At 40.8% G+C, this 20,129-nt stretch overlaps 1 protein-coding gene across 5 annotated transcripts in view; it reads right to left on the minus strand.

Annotated features, from left to right (window-relative positions):
• The window catches only part of CSMD3 (CUB and Sushi multiple domains 3), a 1,232,975-nt gene that overhangs the window by 454,007 nt on the left and 758,839 nt on the right, over positions 1–20,129 (minus strand). For all 5 annotated transcript variants that reach the window (XM_030553724.1, XM_030553722.1, XM_030553725.1 and 2 more), the window contains 3 exons: positions 13,277–13,393; positions 6,757–6,972; positions 5,963–6,151 (listed from right to left, as the gene is read on the minus strand). In XM_030553724.1, coding sequence (XP_030409584.1) covers positions 5,963–6,151; positions 6,757–6,972; positions 13,277–13,393 — 522 coding nt within the window. The remainder of the gene's footprint in view (positions 1–5,962; positions 6,152–6,756; positions 6,973–13,276; positions 13,394–20,129) is intronic.

Here is a 20,129-nt window from a genome sequence, read left to right on the forward strand (position 1 = left end):
AACCCAGGGAGGAAATACCTGGAAAGGAGAAGGGAAGGGAAATGGTTTATTCCCCTTTGTTGTGAGACTCAAGGAATTTGGGTCTTGGGGTCCCCAGGGAAGGTTTTTGGGGGGACCAGAGTGCCCCAAAACACTCTAATTTTTTGGGTAGTGGCAGCTTTACCAGGTCCAAGCTGGTAACTAAGCTTGGAGGTTTTCATGCTAACCCCCATATTTTGGACGCTAAGGTCCAAATCTGGGATTAGGTTATGATACAGCTGTTTAGAGGTAAGTTGAGAGGATAACTTCCTGTGCCTCTCTTTGGGTTTAATAGGAAGCCCTGAACAATCAGAGGTCCCAGTTTTCCTCCAGACATGGCCAGGCGAAGTCTCCATGAAGTTGTTTCAGATGTCATGGTCTCCCCATTTGATGGGTGAGTGCTGAGCATGGAGGTGCCAATTTACTAGGAACCCTGCAAACCCCGGTTCGAGACCCATAGGGTCATGAGAATCTGTGGCGTAGCAGACCTGTATAAGAATGAACCCAAAAATTGCTCTCTCCAGGCCAAATGGTTGGCAACAGACTGGATGTATTCTAGGATGGTCAGATGGCAGTGGTGACTTGCTTTTCCATAGCTATGCGGCACCACATATTGGTATACTGTTACTGCAGCTCCAAGGTCAATTCTGCACAGAGCTTGAAAAAAAAGTAACCTCTCTCTACCCAGAAGTTTTCTTGCCATTGCTGATTATCCCAGGTTTGCAGAATGATCTTCTCCCAGCAATCTATGCATATTTCTTAGCCTATAAACAACACTGAATGCTGCATCACTGCATCACTTATCCAGGAACCAGTCCTCTAGCTCCAACAGCTGGGTGGTGCTATTGTTGCTTGCTGCTGTTTGGTGTCAAGATAGGAAAATTCCATAATATATGCAAAAAAAATTTTGTCAGCAACATAGGAGACATATAGTTTTTGTCTACATTAGAACCAATTATACAGTCCTAACTTCCTAGGTGTAATTTTTAGCCTCTCTCTCCTTTCACTAGATAACTCATATTTTACCATATAGCACAAGTTCAGTAAATCTCTCTCTCTCTCTCTCACACACACACACACACACACACACACACACACACACACACACACACACACACACAATTCTCTCAAGCACTGATATGAATTCCCCCTTCCTTTCAGAAAACAATAAAATATTATTTCCAATAACCAAGGTCTGAGGAACTAGAAGTTACAGAACAGGTGCAAATTCTAAACCCATATATCAGGCAAGAAAAAGACGACTGAAGCATATGGAAAAAAAATTGGGTTTTTACATTTCTGTTTGAATCAGGGACATAATCTTGATAAAATGTGTCAGATCTGAATGCAAAGGGCACCAATGGGTCAGGAAGGCAAAACTAATTAAATGTCATTTAAAAAAATGTCATTTATGTGTTACTAATTATCAGAACTGACTGAACCACTTAAAAGGAATAATCTATTTTATACATTTAATGTTTTCTGCTTGAGGAATGACCATGAGATAATAGATTTTTTTTATTTTATTATTTATTCATTTTGTAATTGATATTACCTCAGGGTGGCTAACACACATTAGATGATGAGAGTTATTCTGTGGAGGCTGTGAAACATCTCAACAGCAGTAACCATAACCTTGGTTTCTAATTGGGATGAATGTGGTAAACAATGGGGAAAATCAAAGATTTACTTCTCAGAAAATCTTTTTTAAATTTATTTTCAATATAATGAAGGGAAACAATTTAAACACAACATTATCCATGGAAGGAGGAATCTGTGGGAGGAAATATTCATTAAAATAGACCTATTTTGTGAGGGAAGACTATTGCTTCATAAACACACAAAACACAAAGGTTGATTAGAAGTTAATTCACAGCTAATCTGCAGCACTCTCTCTCTCTCTCTCTCTCTCTCTCACTCACACACACACACTCTTTTATCCACTTCAGGAAATTTAAACTGTAGGGCTTTTTTTTTTCCTCCTTCATATTTATCTTTAAGCAAAAGCTGCTAATTTATTGTGCCTTTAAAGGTCTGTCAGGGTAGGTCTGGGTAGTCTTAGGCCTTGTCTACACTACAAAATTTTGTCAGCAAAAGCTGCCTTTTGCAAGCAAAACAGGAGAGGTGTACACACTAAAAAACTACCTTTGGCAGTAAAACTCTGTTGTTTTGCCGACAAAATAAAACCATGTCAAGAGGGCATAAAGCTTTTTGCAGCAAAGCACACAGTGACACTTTGCTGCTTTTATACAAGAGTTTGTTTTGTTGACACAACTGGCTTCCACCAGTATCTGCTCTGCTCACTGTTTTGCTCTCTGCTGCCCTGCAGGCATGCACCCCTCTTCTTTCAAAGCTCTGAGAAGTATCTGACAGATGAGCATGCTGCTCCATTTGGGAAACGAGCAAATTATCAGCATGGAATTCTCCTGTTCTGCCCTGCATTAGGAACACAGCTTCATGAATATGCGTGCAGCACGCAGACTGCTGCTGCAGGGAGCGGGGAAGGGGAAGGAGGAGGAGGGGACTGCTGCTTTGACATTGCTCAGCATAGAGAGCTCACAGAGCTGATCAGTTTGCCGCTCCTGGCAGCTGAGACGGCTGTGGGAGAACCATAGGCAGGGAGGCAGGCAGAGCAGGCTGCTTCAGGAGAGAGTGCTGTGTGCAGCAGAGCCGGGCTCCCCTTGCCTCAGGATAGGTTGATCAGCCTGCTGTCTCTCCCACCCTAGACACACTGCTTGCCCCCTCCCACTCCCACACTTCAGTTGAAAAAAAAACTGAAAATATACTAGGATGGACCTGGAATGATGATATTGAGAAACCTGCATCATGTGACTCTGTACCTGCCCCATGAGGCATTGCAAACCCTTCCCAAAGCACCCTGTGGATAGCTACCACAGGGTATGTCTACACTATGGGATTATTCCGATTTTACAGAAACCAGTTTTGTAAAACAGATTGTATAAAGTCGAGTGCACGCAGCCACACTAAACACATTAATTCAGTGGTGTGCATCCGTACCGAGGCTAGCGTTGATTTCTGGAGCGTTGCACTGTGGGTAGCTATCCCGTAGCTATCCCAAGGTTCTCACAGTCTCCCCCACCCATTGGAATTCTGGGTTGAGATCCCAATGCATGATGGTGCAAAAACAGTGTCACAGGTGATTCTGGGTAAATGTCGGCACTCAATCCTTCCTCCATGAAAGCAACGGCAGACAATCATTTCACATCCTTTTTCCCTGGATTGCCCTGGCAGATGCCATAGCATGGCAACCATGGAGCCTGTTTTGCCTTTTGTCACTGCCACCATATGTGTACTGGATGCTGCTGACAGAGGCGGTACTGCAGTGCTACACAGCAGCATTCATTTGCCTTTGCAAGGTAGCAGAAACGGTTACCATCCGTATTGCACTGTCTGCCATTGTAAACTGGCAATGAGATGATGGTTATCAATCATTTTGTACCGTTTGCAATTGGAAAGTGGCGATGACGGTTATCAATCATTTTGTATCATCTGCTGCTGTCATGGGTGCTCCTGGCTGGCCTCACTGTCGTTGCTGGGGGCGCATGGACAAAAATGGAAATGACTCCCCGGGTCAGTCCCTTCTTTATGTTTTGTCTAAAAATAGAGTCAGTCCTGCCTAGAATATGGGGCAAGTCTACTGGAGAGCCAGAGAGCACAGCCGCTCCGGGTCAGAGCCCCAGAGATCCCACAGAAATGATGAGCTGCAAGCCATTCTAGGGGTTGCTCCTGCAACAATCCCACCTGTTGCTTCCCTCCTCCCCCAAACCTCCTGGGCTACTGTGGCAGCGTCTCCCCAATTGCGTGATGAAGTAATAAAGAATACAGGAATAAGAAACACTGACTTTTAAGTGAGATAAAATGAGAGGGAGGAAGCCTTCTGCTGCTATGATAGTCCAGGCAGTACAGAATCTTTTCTTTAGACTTGAAAGCGGGGGGGGGGGGGCTGATAGAGCTCAGCCTCCAATTGCTATAATGAGGACAGTTACCAGCTGTTCTGTACCGTCTGCCGGGAATGATCGGGAGTCATTCCCATTTTTACTCAGGCCCCCCAAGCCAACCTCACCGAGGCCAGCCAGGACCACTCACGGGATGATGACGGTTTTGCACTATTTTGTACTGTCTGCCATCAGGAAAAGAAGGGGAGGGATGCTGCTGTTCAGCGCCGCAGCACCGTGTCTACCAGCAGCATGCAGTAGACATATGGTGACATTGAAAAATGGAAAGAAACCATTTTTTTCCCTTTTCTTTCACCGGGGGTGGGGGGGAAGTGGGGTTAAATTGACGAGATATACCCTGAACTACCCCAGGCAATGTTTTTAACCCTTCAGGCACTGGGAGCTCGGCCAAGAATGCAAATGCTTTTCGGAGACTGCAGGGACTGTGGGATAGATGGAGTCCTCAGTCTCCCCTCCCTCCCTCCCTCCCTCCCTCCCTACATGAGCGTCCATTTGATTCTCTGGCTTTCCATTACGCTCGTCATGCAGCACTGTGTTGAGTCCCTGCTGTGGCCTCTTTCTATCATAGCCTGGAGAGTTTTTCAAATGCTTTGCCATTTTGTGTTCTGTAATGGAGCTCTGATAGAACAGATTTGTCTCCCCATACAGCAATCAGATCCAGTATCTCCCGTACGGTCCATGCTGGAGCTCTTTTTGGATTTGGGACTGCATCGCCACCTGTGCTGATCAGAGCTCCACACTGGGCAAACAGGAAATGAAATTCAAAAGTTCGCAGGGCTTTTCCTGTCTACCTGGCCAGTGCATCCGAGTTCAGATCGCTTTCCAGAGTGATCACAATGGTGCACTGTGGGATCCCGCCAGGAGGCCAATACTGTCGATTTGCGGCCACACTAACCCTAATCCGACATGGTAATATTGACTTCAGAGCTACTCCTCTCGTCGGGGAGGAGTACAGAAACCAGTTTAAAGACCCCTTTATATCAATATAAAGGGCCTCGTTGTGTGGATGGGTGCAGGGTTCAATTGGTTTAACGCTGCTAAATTCGGTTTAAACGCGTAGTGTAGACCAGGCCACAGTGCACTGCTCTCTGTGTTGATGCAAGAGCTATTTTAATTAAAGCATTTTTATGAAAGTGGCATAACTTTGCCAACAAAATTTTGTAGTGTGGACAATGCCTTAAATTCCACCTGAGAGACAAGGTGGGTGAGCTAATATATTATATTGTATCAACTTCTGTTGGTGAGAGAAATAAACTTTAGGCCTTACATAGAGTTCTTCTGCAAGCTTGAAAGTTTGTGTTGCTCACCAATAGAACCTGATCAAATAAAAGATATTACCACTCCCACCTTATCTCTCTAATACACTGGGATTGACATGGCTACAACAAAACTTAAATTACACCTGTCATACAAGAAGGATCTTTCCTTCCCATGCCCCCACACACATACTCAATGCTATTCACCCCACAAGGAAGGAATGAGCTAGAGGGATGGTCATTCATTTATTTATATTAATATAGCAAGTTAAAAATGTCTATACATGAGCAATAGATACTCTAATGAATTGACAATTAACTCTACATCTCCTGTACAGATGTCACCTAGAAGCTTAAATATTAATTTAAGTGCCTATTGTTTGGCATCCAAGTTAGAAAAATGTTGGCCTAAATTTGTATTCCTGTTTCTGAACCTAACACTAATCACCAGTATGGAAAAGAGGAGCATTATCTTCTAAACATGTAATTACCTAGGAAGTGTCTCCAAGAATTGTTTGTGCAGTTGGTATGCCAGTTCAAATACAGAGTTAAAAAAAAAGAAAAAAGGAAATAATATGGAAGAAACATGGAAAATGTAAAAAGTACTGTGAAAATTAAGAGGTGTGTTACCATGCTTATCCATGCTATATATCTGCAACTCCATGGACAATGACTACACGTACAAGCAAATGAAAGCAGCTGACCACGTACCCACACACCTTGGCAGAGGTGCACTCCATACACGTCGGCCACCACCAAGACAGATAATCTCCAAAGCTCCTTCTAGACGGTATCCAGATGAACAAGAGAATGTCAGAGTATCACCGACTCCAAAGCTAAATCCTATTCGGTTACCAAACTGTGGAATCCCAGGATCCTCACAAGGTTCAAGATTATATTCTGGAAATAAACAAGCAAACAAAAAATCAGCTTCTATGTGGCAAGAACTGCAATTGTTTATTCTCTGTCCACCTTATTTTTGCCATACACACTATTATTTTGCACACATTTCCACCTGACCATCAATTTAGCCTTTAGAACCATACACAAAATGAATGCACATACACTAAATAGGTGAGTGATTCAGTTGCAGTTTGAAAATTAGATTAATATACATGTTCATAGCATTTGTAAGATGCCTAACACAACATGAATTATCATTCTTATAAAAGCCATAAATGTCTCAGACACACAAAACAAACTGTATATCATGATCAATTTGCTAAAGGACTCATTTGGAATATCAGTACTTGAAATTAGGCTTGCTCCATTTTTTTTTCCACCCTCAGTAACATACCGTACAGCTTGCTGTCTGTTTTACTTCTTAAAATGTGTACTACAAATGCCTCAACAGAGATATAAGGATTTAATTTCTTAAGGTACAACACAAGCAATTGTGTTATTTTACAAAACATTACTCATTCAGACTAGTTTTGGACCTCTCTCTTTTCACAAAAAGTTGAATTTTCTTCACTTTATACAAATAGCTCATTTCATCCCCTTACCAGAGAAAGTAATGTTAAATCCTTCATATGATATTGAAAAATCTGAAATAAAGCGCAACTGAGCCCTGAAATTTCCATAGAGACCAGCGTTGATTGCCAAAGGAAGTTCTGATCCAGTCAGGCGTGCTAGTGGCTGAGTGAAACTGCCATTCTCTGTAATTAGTAAGTAGTCGTGATGGTCTTCCAAATGAAAGGTGTGAAAGGTGAACTGCACTCCTGTTAGAAACAAATATATATTTACGTATCACAGTGTTAACATGAATGTAATTATATCACTGCTTAAATCTGTGCATTTCATTACAAATGTTGATTCAGAAAATTAAACTAATCCAATATTCTAATATATACGTTCAACCTGCTAGGTTATCTAATCTATTTATCTATCTAGCCATTCATTCATTCATGTTGGTTGAGGTGGAATTTTTTTGTTTTGTTTTGTTTGTTTTTTAAACTTCTCTATTATAGCTACCAGATTTGGATATTTGCTTTTGATAATTAACTGAAACACAAGCCTTTTCCTTCTATTTAAAACCAACTAATGTCTTCTTGTGAGACATCAAATTTTGCTACATTTCAAAGTAAGTGCCCCCCAGGCACACAGGCTGGTCTAATGGACTGGCAGGCCTAGCTCTGAAGGAAAGGATCACTTACAATAGATGGCTAGCATTAGAAACATTTGAGTTCTGTTTGGGCAGTTTCTGAGAACTGGTCCCCTAAAGGTACCAGCAGGAGATTTGGATGAAAGGCAGGAGATATATGATCCACTCTCTCCCAATCTGCTCTCCTCTTTTTCTCTCTTCCAGCCCGTTTCCCTCTTGGCTTTGATTTCCTTTTGTTTGTTTGTTTTGTTTTAACATGAGCCATAAAAATCCATTAGCTGGAAATATGGAGGTTAATATCGGAATCCAAGCATTGTGTAAATATCTTGATCTATTCTCATTTCAGCTGGATGGTATTTTTGTATTTGTTCTATAGACTGGATTTGTTCTAACTAGAATTTGTTTGTTATAAGAATACAGATTGAACATGTTTGTTAAACAACAACTATAACATATATAAATATAAAACCAAGTAATATGTCATATGTTTGAATTTTGATGAAAAAGTCCAAAATGTTTACGTAGAATTCAACAGTTGGATTTCATTTTCTCACCAATTTCACAAAAATACAAAATACCTTGGTTGAGATACTGTGCTGCGGGGAGGATGGGAGTGGGTTGAAGGCAGCAGAAACCTAGGTTATATTTAGCCTGCTCTATGGTACTGGAAGATCTTCTTCACTAGGGTGATCACCATGGTCAGCTATACCATCTTCAAGACTGCTTTGCACCAGCAATACAATTATTGCAAGTAATGTGCAGATGTAACACATTTTGAGTTGTATCTATATCTACATGATGAATAGCGACAATTGTCATCAGAGGGGTAGAAGACGTAGATCTTGTAGAAACATGGAGGACTATCCCAAAGGGGAAAAAAACAAAACTATAGATCATTAGTCAATAATGGGAAAAATCACGACCAATGGTGCAGCTGTTCTTTTACTTCTTTACTGTACTATAGTCTTGTTGGATGGAGTAGTGACACTTCTATGCTTTCTATCTGTTTGGGGATATTTGGAGAGAAGAGGGTGTTGTGGAAATAAGTTAATGGTAACAAGAAAAAGAAAGAAAGAACGAAAGAACGAAAGAAAGAAAAAGAAAAAGAATACAAGCGCCAAATAAGCAGATTTTCATATGGTTTTCTTTAAATTTGAAAGAGACAGACCAAAATCAAGGAAAGAAGGTGTAATAGCTACAATCTTGGAGAAAAGGAGGAGGAAGCAAGCATTACAGCAGTAATGAAAGCAGAGACAGAGCAACTAATGACATGTAGCTGGTGGCAAGGGAAGATGCTAACATCTCTTTTTCCACTGTCAAAAAGCCACAGGCAATGTTCCTTATACTTTCCTTATACTTTCACAGGCAACATTACAACAGCCCTCCAGTACTTACTTTGTCTCTTTCTCCTAGTCATATATTGGGATCACTTTATTACAAACATTTCTTTACAGCTGGAGTGCACCAGCGCTCCAAGCATGTGCCTGGGGCGGCAAGCCACGAGGGACACCCTACCAGTCCCTGTGAGGGCAGCAGGCAGGCTGCCTTCGGCAGCACGCCTGGGGGAGGTCCACCGGTACCGCAGTTTAAGTGGCAATTCACTGGCAGGTACGCTGCAGCTGCAGGACGGCAGCACCTCCCGCAGGCAAGCCGCCAAAGGCAGCCTCCCTGCCATGCTTGGGGTGGCAAAAAAGCTAGTTCAGATACTGCTGTTAAACTTATTGCTGCAAGAGGTGCCTTAGATCATGAGTGCCTGACCAACGATAATGTGATGTTCAATGGTCATGGCTCTGGTGCCACATGGTGATGAGTTTGAGCTGCTTTATCCTTACTGAAAGCTGCATGGTGATAACAACTCCCATTAACCATAATCATGCCTGGATCACATCACAGGATCCCCCTCTTTCTATTAATAATAAACTACCATTTATTTCTCCCCTCTCTCAACAACTTGAATGGTAAATAATAATAGGAACGGGTCAGTATAAAGAACAATCTGGACCGCCGGGTAAGGTAGGCTTATATGAATAATATGTATTTTAATATAGTAATGTGCAAAGTCAAACATTGAGGGTGAGCGACTGTATCATGGAATGCTGTGGCACTAAAAAGATCTGATGGCTGGAAGTTGAAGCTGGACAAATTCAAACTAGAAATGATATGCACATTTTTAAACAGTGAGGGTAATTAATCATTGGAACAACTGATCTAGAAATGTGGCAGATTCTCCATTATGTACAGTCTTTAAAGCAAGACTGGATGTCTTTTTAAGATGTGTTACATCTCAAACAGAAGTAATGGGCTTGATGCAGAAATTACTGGGTGGGGTTTCCTAGCTGTATTACGCATAAAATCAGACTAAATTATCTTAATGGACTTTTCTGTTGTTAATAGCTATGAAACTATGAACAAAAACATAGATCCATTTTGGATAATTACTTATTCTCTCTTCTCTCAATTCACACCATGAAAGACCCTGGCCTTTTTGTATACAAATCCTGTCCATACTTTACCATAGATTCCAGGGAGAGATTTATGGCAGTGTCTCAAAACAATGGGATGCTCAGCAGTTTCAGCTAATTTTCACTTTCAGTTATATTCAAACCCAGAACTCAAAGTCTAATTCAAGAGGATGTTTCTATCGCTTTCCCAGTTTGTGATGACATTTCTAAACACCAAAGTACATCCCAATTGTTGTTGCACAACTCAGTTCTTAGCAGAAAAATGGTCTAATCATTTTAATGTGCACTGTGTGACAGATTATGCTATCTCGGGAGAAAAAGTTTAAAAGAAATGTTTTGGGCAGGGATTTGTTTTGTTTTCATAAATAAGATAAGAAGATATATAACACTCAAGCTTTCTCTTTCAGTGTTATGAACTTAGTTGTTTTGACGAAAAATCTTCCATTAGTTCATAAATTTAATGGTAAATTTGATATTTCATAGACAGTATCATTTCACAGAGAACATAAGAATAATATTGTTATTGTAATAAAGTAAAATAAAATACAAAAGACGACATGCTTTTTTTAAACTTAAAAAACACAAACAAATATCATATACACATCCCTCCCCTTATCACATAAGAGCTGTTTGAACACATATAATAGTTATTTGCAGAAGCATTTTGCATGTTTCTACCAAAAGAATTTATGTGCTTGTTTTTCAGTTACTTCTAGAAGTTTTACTATTTAATATTACTAGGTTTTTGTTAGATACATATGGATCTTAATAGTGGTCCATGAGAAATATATTTAAGGTATATTTAAGACTACCTATAGTCTGGGGCATAGATGAGAAGTGTAGTTAAAATACATGTCTTTATTTGCAGGTCACATTTAATGTTTTATTAATATAATTTTTGCATGCTTGCAGGCTAAGTATTAATTGTTGCAGTGTCATAGCACTTTGTGTTGGTTAAGCAGTCGAACCTGTGCTTCATGATTTGCATATTCATATCCAGGAAGTGATGGACCTATTGGAAGGAAGGCTTAGCCCTGATATGGAATGTTATTGCCCTTGCTTTTCTGACAGGGAGGTCCTTTCAGGTCATTCAGTCACCCATTTGATAACATTCCTTGTGCTTTCACACGTAACTGGGGAGATCACATGAAGGTTGTCATCTCATTCACCAAGATGTGAATTCACTGCTACTCTCCGACCCATATCCAAGAAACATTTCTGGATCCATATGTCAATGCTACATGGCAATGGAAAGGACACCAGCCCTCACTGGATTGAATTGTGGGCCACTTGTGATTCTCCAAACAAAGACCTGACTGAATATCCAACAAAACAAGTCCCAGGATTCTGCCTTCCGCACAGGGAGTGGACTTCGCTCATCTGCATGCAGATAATGGATCGAAGATACGTAGATTTCCTCCACAAATGGAAAATCAAAGAATCACCAGATTGTGACTGTGGTGAGATACAAACCATATGACACATCACGGAAAACTGCCCCATTAACACTTAATGTGGAAGTACAAGGGGGATCCACCTAGCTACTCCAGAAATATTAGATGGGCTTTCAAATCTTAACATTCAATTACAATCACAGCCTGTTGCTTTCCAAATGGCATCCAAAAGAAGAAGAAGTGTTAATTAAATTTGTATTTACACTGAAGGAAATCTGAAGCTTTAAATGCCTTCTTATTTAATGTATGGATGTGCATTTTTAAACCATACTAACGTACTGTGCCCCAGACCTGCAAATAGTCAGCACTACGCTACCAATCAGAAATCTGGCAACAGCTGAGAAAAAACATAAAAGCAATATAGAAAATTTAATTAGAAAAAGATACTGTTGCCAGTTAAAAATGGGACAAAAATGAAACTTGTTGACCTCCTTCATGCCTAATACATGTTACACTGTAGCTTCAGCCTTTGAGACCATCAACAACACCTCTTCTTGAAATCTTACCCTGCTTTGGCTTCTGTGACTCAGTCATCTCCTGATTCTCCTGCTACCTCTCTATCTACTCCTTCAGAATGTCCTTCAAAGGATCTTCCTCACTCCCTCTCCAAATTTTGGTGGAGATTTAAAATGTCCTTTTCTCTTTTCTCTCTGCACCTTATCTCTGGGTACTCTCCTTTGAAAAAACAAATTCAACTGAATGATGATGATACATAGATCTACTGCTCTACTCCAGATGGTCTCCTTCTGTCCAGACTATATTATCAGCCTGTCTCTCTGACATCTCCTCATGGATGTCTAGCCCTTAACTCAAGATGAATATGGCTAAAAAAGAGCTTTTAATCTTCTCCCAACCCTCACCACTGCTTCCATTTTTGATCACTGTGGGTATCACCACCATCCTCCCTGTTACTCAGATCATAACATTTCTGTATAACAACTTGTAAAGCCTTTTTTCCCCCTTCCATCCAAATAAAACTCTCTAGGCTCTCACCATCTTGCGTCTTAATTACTGCACAATCATTTTCTGTAGCCTTGTCAAATGCAAAAACTTTTCACACTGATAACCATTCAGAATGCTACAAAGATCATTTTCCTAACCCATTGCTGTGCCATGTCACCCCTCTTTTTGCATCCCTCCATGGGCTCCCTATTCTCTTATCATATCAAACAAACTATTTGACTACACTTTTCAGGCCCTTCATCATGTATCCCCTACCCTACCTATCAATTCTTATATGCTATTTAGACACCATTTGTCACTGTCAACTGGTCAACAATGCCAGCCTTCATCACCCACTTGTTTAATTTTCAGACAAGCATCTTGATGCTTTTCTCTATGCTGCCTGTCCTGCTTGGAAGTATCTCTCCATAAGCATCTGCTAAGCCATCTCATTGACATCCTTCAAAGCCTCCCTTAAACTCCCCTTTGCTGTAATGCCTAAAAAAACTTGACAACAGTTAAATGGATGGTGTGCTGTTGCTGCTACCTATTATGCTGAAAATATTGTCTCATTGTTTCCTTATGTTCCTTTGAATATCTGTCTGTATCCACCTGTTGTCTCCTGTCTTACACTTAGATTGTAAGGTCCTTTGGGCAGGAGCCATCTTTTTGTCCTGAATTTGCCCAATGCCTTGCAGAATGGGGTCTTTGTCCACGACTGGGACATATAAGTGCTGCCACAGTATAAATCATAATTAGTAATGTTTATAGTAAATCTCCCAGTTCATCAATGCTAACCTGGTTTTGCATATGGGGCATGAAATAGCAAACTAAAATAAAGAAGACAAACAAAAATACACCTCTACTCTGATATAACGCTGTCCTCGGGAGCCAAAAAATCTTACCGCGTTATAGGTGAAACTGCATTATATCGAACTTGCTTTGATCCTCTGGAGTGCGCAGCCCCACCCCCATGGAGCACTGCTTTACCGCGTTATATCCAAATTCATGTTATATCAGGTCACATTATATAGGGGTAGAGGTATACAATTACATTTCTTACCTTTTCCATGGGTGACATCCACAGTCCATGTACAATTCAGTGAATTTGGGTACAATTCAGGATAACCAGGGGATAAAATGGTTCCACTAGGTCCTCTAACATCTCCTCCACATAAGGCTAAGAAAAATAAAGGGACATATTAATACAATACACATGTAAAACCTAGACATGTAAAAGAGCAAAGAAAGTTATCGTCTCTTTTTAAACAATGATCTATGTGAGTCTACAATTTCCTCTGCAGCAAATATCTAATTTTAGCTAAAATTTACACAAAGTGATCAGAAATTAAATATGATAAATTAATTGCTAAGGTGATTTTATAAATATCATCAAAATGATTTGCTACTTACACCAATTGTTTTCTGAGAATTCCTTATGAAAAATGTATTCTTCTTATAAATAAATAATTTACATTTTCAGAATCATAGTGACAGTGACACACATTATTGTAAGTCTTAAAAAGAGCCAAAGATCTAATAGGACAGAAATGATTGCCCAAAGTGAACAGAAGAGTGAACATCTCACAATTCCTTATCCTGAAGTTTCCATCTGATAATGGGAAGAGACTATGAGCACATACTCTGGTCAAGGTCAGGTGAGATGAAGGAATGCACATATTCCTATTGCTATAGCTCCTGCCAGACAATTTTTCCCCTTCTTTTTGCCTCTACAAGTGCTGAATTTAACTTATACAGATTTTACTATAAATCTTTCCTTAGATTTCAACAAAAGCTGGATGAGGCCCACACAGGGACAAAAGCACCTGATTTTATGGAAGCCACAAGCCTACATCAAGTTAAGGACAGAACTCTAGATAAAGAGGTAATCAAATGGTCTAGTGGCCCATTCATAATGACCATCCTAGCCTATTATCAGAGATTATAGGGTTACAAGAGTTATTATAGGGTTACAAGGGACTGCTGGGGTCATCTAGTCTAACCCCCCCGCTAAGATGCAGGATTTGTTGTGACTAAACAATCCAACACAAATGGCTATCCAGCCTCCTTTTTTAAAATCTAAACTAAAGGAGATTCCATGTGTTCCCTAGGCATTTTGTTCAATTTTCCTACTGTTCTTACAGTTAGGAAGATTTTCCTGCTAAACTGTAGTTTGAACCTTGAGAAGGTACAAATAAATGTGCAGTGCCACTCACTGTTGAAGGATCAGTGGCAGATAATACATAAGCATACGTGAATGCCTTTCTTTCTTCCCTTTGAAAACCAAATGTGTGTCTCTTACTACAGATGTTAATGGTGGCTGCCAATTTCAGAATAGGTAATTGTATGGGATAGTTACCAGCTCTATCAAGATTACCAGTGACTAACAACCAGAAGATTTTTTGAAGTTTGTATTTTCACTGGTCACCTGACCAGGACAGCTAAACTACAATTCCTTCTCTCTCCCCTACATTTGTTACTCAGAGCTGCAGATTACCCTTACATTAAGGTTTAGAATGACTCTAGAAAGGAACCCATTGCACACATTTTAATGAGGATGAGGCATTATAGATTTTATAAAATAATATATTTTTCCTCAAGAATATGGCTCTGAACTATGCTTGTTACCATGAACAGTTATTTCTCATTATCAGCATGTACAAGATATTCTAAAAATCCCCTGCATTTTTTTAAAGCCATGTACATGGGCCATTTCAGTTTGAAAATTAAAAGTATTTACCCCTTTCATTTTTCTCAGTCTTACTAAATTTGGTATCCAAGGTGGGTTTTTTTCATCTGCTAGTCCCAGGATCTTTAAAAACAGCCAACTGTCTCCTTGTCACTGGATTTCATTAACTAACATAGATTACTCAGAACAGTTTTATTGCAATTCTTAATTAACATTAGTCGCTTTTCTAAATTAATTAACATAAAACTCCCTTATCAACCTCAAATAATCAAACTTTCAATAAGCACCCTTTCAAAATAAGATGTATTGGCTTCAACAGTGGTTTCTGTTAGACAGAATCATAAAACAGTATTCAACACCACATTTCTGTGTATTTCTGTTGCAAATTATGGGTTTTAAAATGGTATCAAAAATGGCATAAGAAAGATAATATGCCAAATCCAGGGGTTTTGTGCTGATGTTGCAATGAGAAGCATTGAGGTGCAGATTGTTTTGGATAGACTGGGAGGTGCTGTACTGGTTGTCTATAGAAGCAATAGAATTTGGGGGACTATAGCTAAAATTTGCCTGCATGCAGCAGTGTTCAGGTGTCAGTTTTAAGTTCATGCACTGAGATGTTTCAGTGTTCAGGTGTTTTGTTCATGTGCTTTTGTTTTGTTGCTGCTGCTGCTGCTATATTTAGATCATTCTCTATTTTGGTGATGCAGTTTGGGTGCTTGGCTCAAAAAATCAGCAAAGCCCAGTAGGCTCCACGTAGGCTCAGCTTTTGCCATTTTTTAAATTTCCACAAACTCCTGACCAGTCACTTCTAATTATATACTCATCACCTTGTAGCACACAAATAATGGAATTCCACCTCAGATACATTTTACAACACAGTGGAACAATCCACAAAGGCAAGCATTGGGCTCGTTCACAGCTCTTGTAGTTAAAATGCAGTTTTCATAAATAGTTTGGGAATAACTTGGAATGCTTTCTTGAAAAACCTAGTTGGTCTGACTGCTCTAGTTTTCCCCTGACTTTTTCCCAAGTACCTTCACAAAAGGGTTTCACTCCTCTCCCCACTTCTAACAGAGTTTCCTGCCTCTGAACCTCAATCATACTTTAAAGACGCATGCTGTTTTCCTGAGGGCATTCTGCACCACAAACAAACAAACAAAGAAAACCTGCACATTTTATTTGTCATATAAATGTGGAGGCTTCAGCATGGTATTGGGGAGCACAGGCCACTGGCTGCACAAAGATGGAAGATCACTGTGGTCTATTTTTAAACCCTACCAAAATGATTGCAAACATCAGCTTGCCTCTGTATCCATATGTTATAGTGTCTATATAGATTCAGGACTTGTTCTCAGCAATTGTTTTATTAATGTATTTGGTGAACTATAACAGGGACTTTTTTATTGTAAACAACAGTACCACAGAAAATAATGTAAAATTTCTAAAGCATTCTAAAATTACTGCTAGAAGCAGCTGGTGAAACAAAAGCAGTTGGGAGACAAAGGGTGTTAGCCAGCTGAGTTCTCCTGAACAGAAAGGCAGGGAGATACAGGTTATTCTGTTTGCTTGCTTGCTTGTTTGTTTTCTCCTTAACTAACAGATACTCTACAAGAAAGAACCAACAATTGGAGACAAATGTCACATTAACACCACCTCTGCTAGTTCTCCTCTGATTGCACTTGTGCGGCCTTGGCCAAACAGGCATCCTGACCCTGGAGGCTTCTGCACAGGCTTCTTGACTTGTTGGGAATCTGATTTGCATGTCCCTCCCAAAGAAAACTCAGCACGGGGAACAAGTTGGTGTGAGACGTGTTTGTTGGTGGACTCCCTCAGGAAGCAGGTAAGAGAGCTGCAAGAAGAGGTGGCTCATCTATGTAATATACAGGAACACAAGGACTTCATTGACAGGATGCACATGGAGACATTCAGGATGGTGCTAGATGGCTACAGCAATACCACAGGGGAAGGAGAACCACAACTCTGCAGGGAGGAGACTGGCTGATGGCCACCTCAGGCTGTAGACAGTGCTCCACCCTGCACCCAGGCCCCCCATCCACAGGGACCAAGATTCAGTATGTTCTCCTAGCAACAGCAGAAGATGACCCTAATGGATTAGGAGGAGGAGGCACCTGCCCCTGAGGCAGGCAGAGTCATGAACAGGAGATATAGGGTGGTGATTGTCTCCTTCTGAGGAGGAAAGACGCACCCATCTTTTGACCTGACATGATGTCCAGGGAGGTAGCCTGCCTGCTTGCAGCCCACATTTAAGACATTACAGAACGATTGCAAAGGCTCGTGTATCCCTCTGTCCACTACTCAATGCTGATCATCCATGTGAGCACTCGTGGTACTGCCAGGTACAGCTCTGAAAAGATCATCAGTGACTAGATGGCTCTAGCACTGAGGGTGAAGAAGTCAGGTGTACAGGTTATGTTCTCATCCATCCTCCTTATTGAGCATAAGAGCTAGGACATGTGCAACCTGGAAATGAATGTGTGGCTGTGCAGATGGTATCAAAAAGATGGCTTTGGCTTCCTCAACCATGTTCAGGGAAGGAGGGATGCTGATAAGAAATGGCATCCATCTGACCAAGAAGGTGAGATGACTCTGCATACTGACTTGCCAACTTATTGAGCAGGGCTTTAAACAAGGTTAAAAAGGGGCAGATGACAAAAGCTCATAAGTGGGTATATAAGTGGGTATATAAAGAGGTGACCTAGACATTGGAGTAGAAGTGTGCGTGGGGAGAGAGGAGAAATGGTAAATTTCAATAGGGTCTGTTATAACCTTATTCCCAGATCTGGACCTTAGCGTCCAAAATATGGGGGTTAGCATGAAAAACCTCCAAGCTTAGCTACCAGCTTGGACCTGGTACTTGCTGCCACCACCCAAAAAATTAGAGTGTTTTGGGGCACTCTGGTCCCCCTGAAAAACCTTCCCTGGGGACCCCAAGACCCAAATCCCTTGAGTCTCACAACAAAGGGAAATAATCCTTTTTCCCTTCCCCCCTCCAGGTGCTCCTGGAGAGATACACAGACACAAGCTCTGTGAATCCAAACAGAGTGACTCCCCCTCTCTGTTCCCAGTCCTGGAACAAAAAGTACTTTCCTCTTCACCCAGAGGGAATGCAAAATCAGGCTAGCCACTTCAACACACACAGATCTCCCCTGATTTCTTCCTCCCACCAATTCCCTGGTGAGTACAGACTCAATTTCCCTGAAGTAAAGAAAACTCCAACAGGTCTTAAAAGAAAGCTTTATATAAAAAAGAAAGAAAAAATACAAATGGTCTCTCTGTATTAAGATGATACAATACAGGGTCAATTGCTTAAAAGAAATATGAATAAACAGCCTTATTCAAAAAGAATACAAATCAAAGCACTCCAGCACTTATATTCATGCAAATACCAAAGAAAAGAAACCATATAACTTACTATCTGATCTCTTTGTCCTTACACTTAGAAACAGAAGATTAGAAAACAGAACTACTTCTCCAAAGCTCAGAGACAGCAGGCAGCCAGAAAACAAAGACCCCAGACACACTATTCCCTCCACCCAAAGTTGAAAAAATCCGGTTTCCTGATTGGTCCTCTGGTCAGGTGCTCCCGGTGAAAGAGACATTAACCCTTAGCTATCTGTTTATGACAGGGTCATAGGAGCAACAAGCTGGAATACAGTGGGGGAGCCTACTCAACTTCTAAGATATCTATACAAAAACACAAAGCAAATGGGAATAAACAGGAAGAACTGAACGTCCCAGTACACAAGTTGAATTATGATTTAATTAGCATCACAGAGACTTGGTGGGATAAATCTCATGATTCAAATATTGGTATAGAGGTGTATAGCTAGTTCAGGAAGGACGGGCAGGAAAAAAGGGAGGATGTGTTGCATTATACATGAAAAACATATAGACTTTGTCCCTGCCTGCCAGTATATGAGATCTTGGGTAGCAATTACCACACAGGTGGTGTGCCAATTAATTTCTTTATTAAAGGAAAAAGGAAGTGGTGGGAATTTAACAATGAAATACGATGGGGTGGGGTGTATAGGGTGTTTACAATAGACAATGATGAGGGGGGTTCTTCTTATTGAACAGTATAGGGAGTTCTAACAGTGGGGTACAGTAAGTGGGGTTCAGCACAATAGGATACAGTACAGTCAATAAGCGTATCAAAAGAAATGCAAAATAAAATGGTAGCTTCTATATAAAATGGTCAACAATCTTAGATAGAATGTATTAAGTGGTTAATGGCCTTATACACAATGTAACACAATGGTATCAATGCAAATACACAGTATATCAGAAAAGTGGAAGCAACCAATGGGGTGTTATAATTACAAGTAAAATGTGAATCACAGTGCAATAATACAATATGGGTGATAAGTGAAATTATGCAATGTAACGGTATAAAAGAAAAGTAATGACTTAATTTGTGAGGCTAGGATAGCAGAGGGGGGAGGGGAGTGAATAATTAGTGGCAACTGATGAGAGGAGAGTGCGGCTGGAAGCAGCGAGAGACTCTGAAGCCCTGCAGGGTAAGGACAATGGAGCATTGTGATAGTGATCTTCGGTAGGGGAGGGGCAGCGAAGAACTGTAAAGAAGGGCTAGAGAGAGGTTTAAGCAACAAGCAGACACCAAAAACAAAGGGAAAAAAAAGGGGCAAAGGGTTTGGGAAGTTTCACAGGGAGAGAAGCAGCAAGGGGTTTGGGAAGTTCGGAGGGTGATGCAGACGCAGGGGGGCGGGGAGCAGCAAGGGGTTTGGGAAGTTCGGAGAGAGTGCAGATGCGGGGGAAAAAGCAGCAAAGGGTTTTAACAGGGAGACATGGAGAAGCACACAGAGGGGGAGATTGGAGCGGGGGAAAAACAGACAAGGGAAAGTTCAGGGAGAGATCGGGACAGTGCGAAGACGAATTTAAGCAGCAAAAACCTTATCTATCTTAACCAATTACTAGGCAAAACAACAAATATCACAATTCTAAGCAAAACTGTAACAAGCAACTATACGGAGCAACAAAACAGTAAACTATAACAAGGCAGGTGAACTTACAAGCTCTACAATCTTAACAAACTATGACTTATTAAAATAAAAAAACAAAACCTATGGTGCACCTTATGCTATGAGGAAGTCACAGAGGGCAGAGTGGTATATGCCCAGGATCCAGCTCCCAAGGAAGCCAAGGGATGGTGGCTGAAGCCAAGGGATACAACTGAAAGCAGGGAGCC

Source organism: Gopherus evgoodei, chromosome 2 (genome assembly GCF_007399415.2).
Source record: "Gopherus evgoodei ecotype Sinaloan lineage chromosome 2, rGopEvg1_v1.p, whole genome shotgun sequence".
NCBI lineage: Eukaryota > Metazoa > Chordata > Testudines > Testudinidae > Gopherus > Gopherus evgoodei.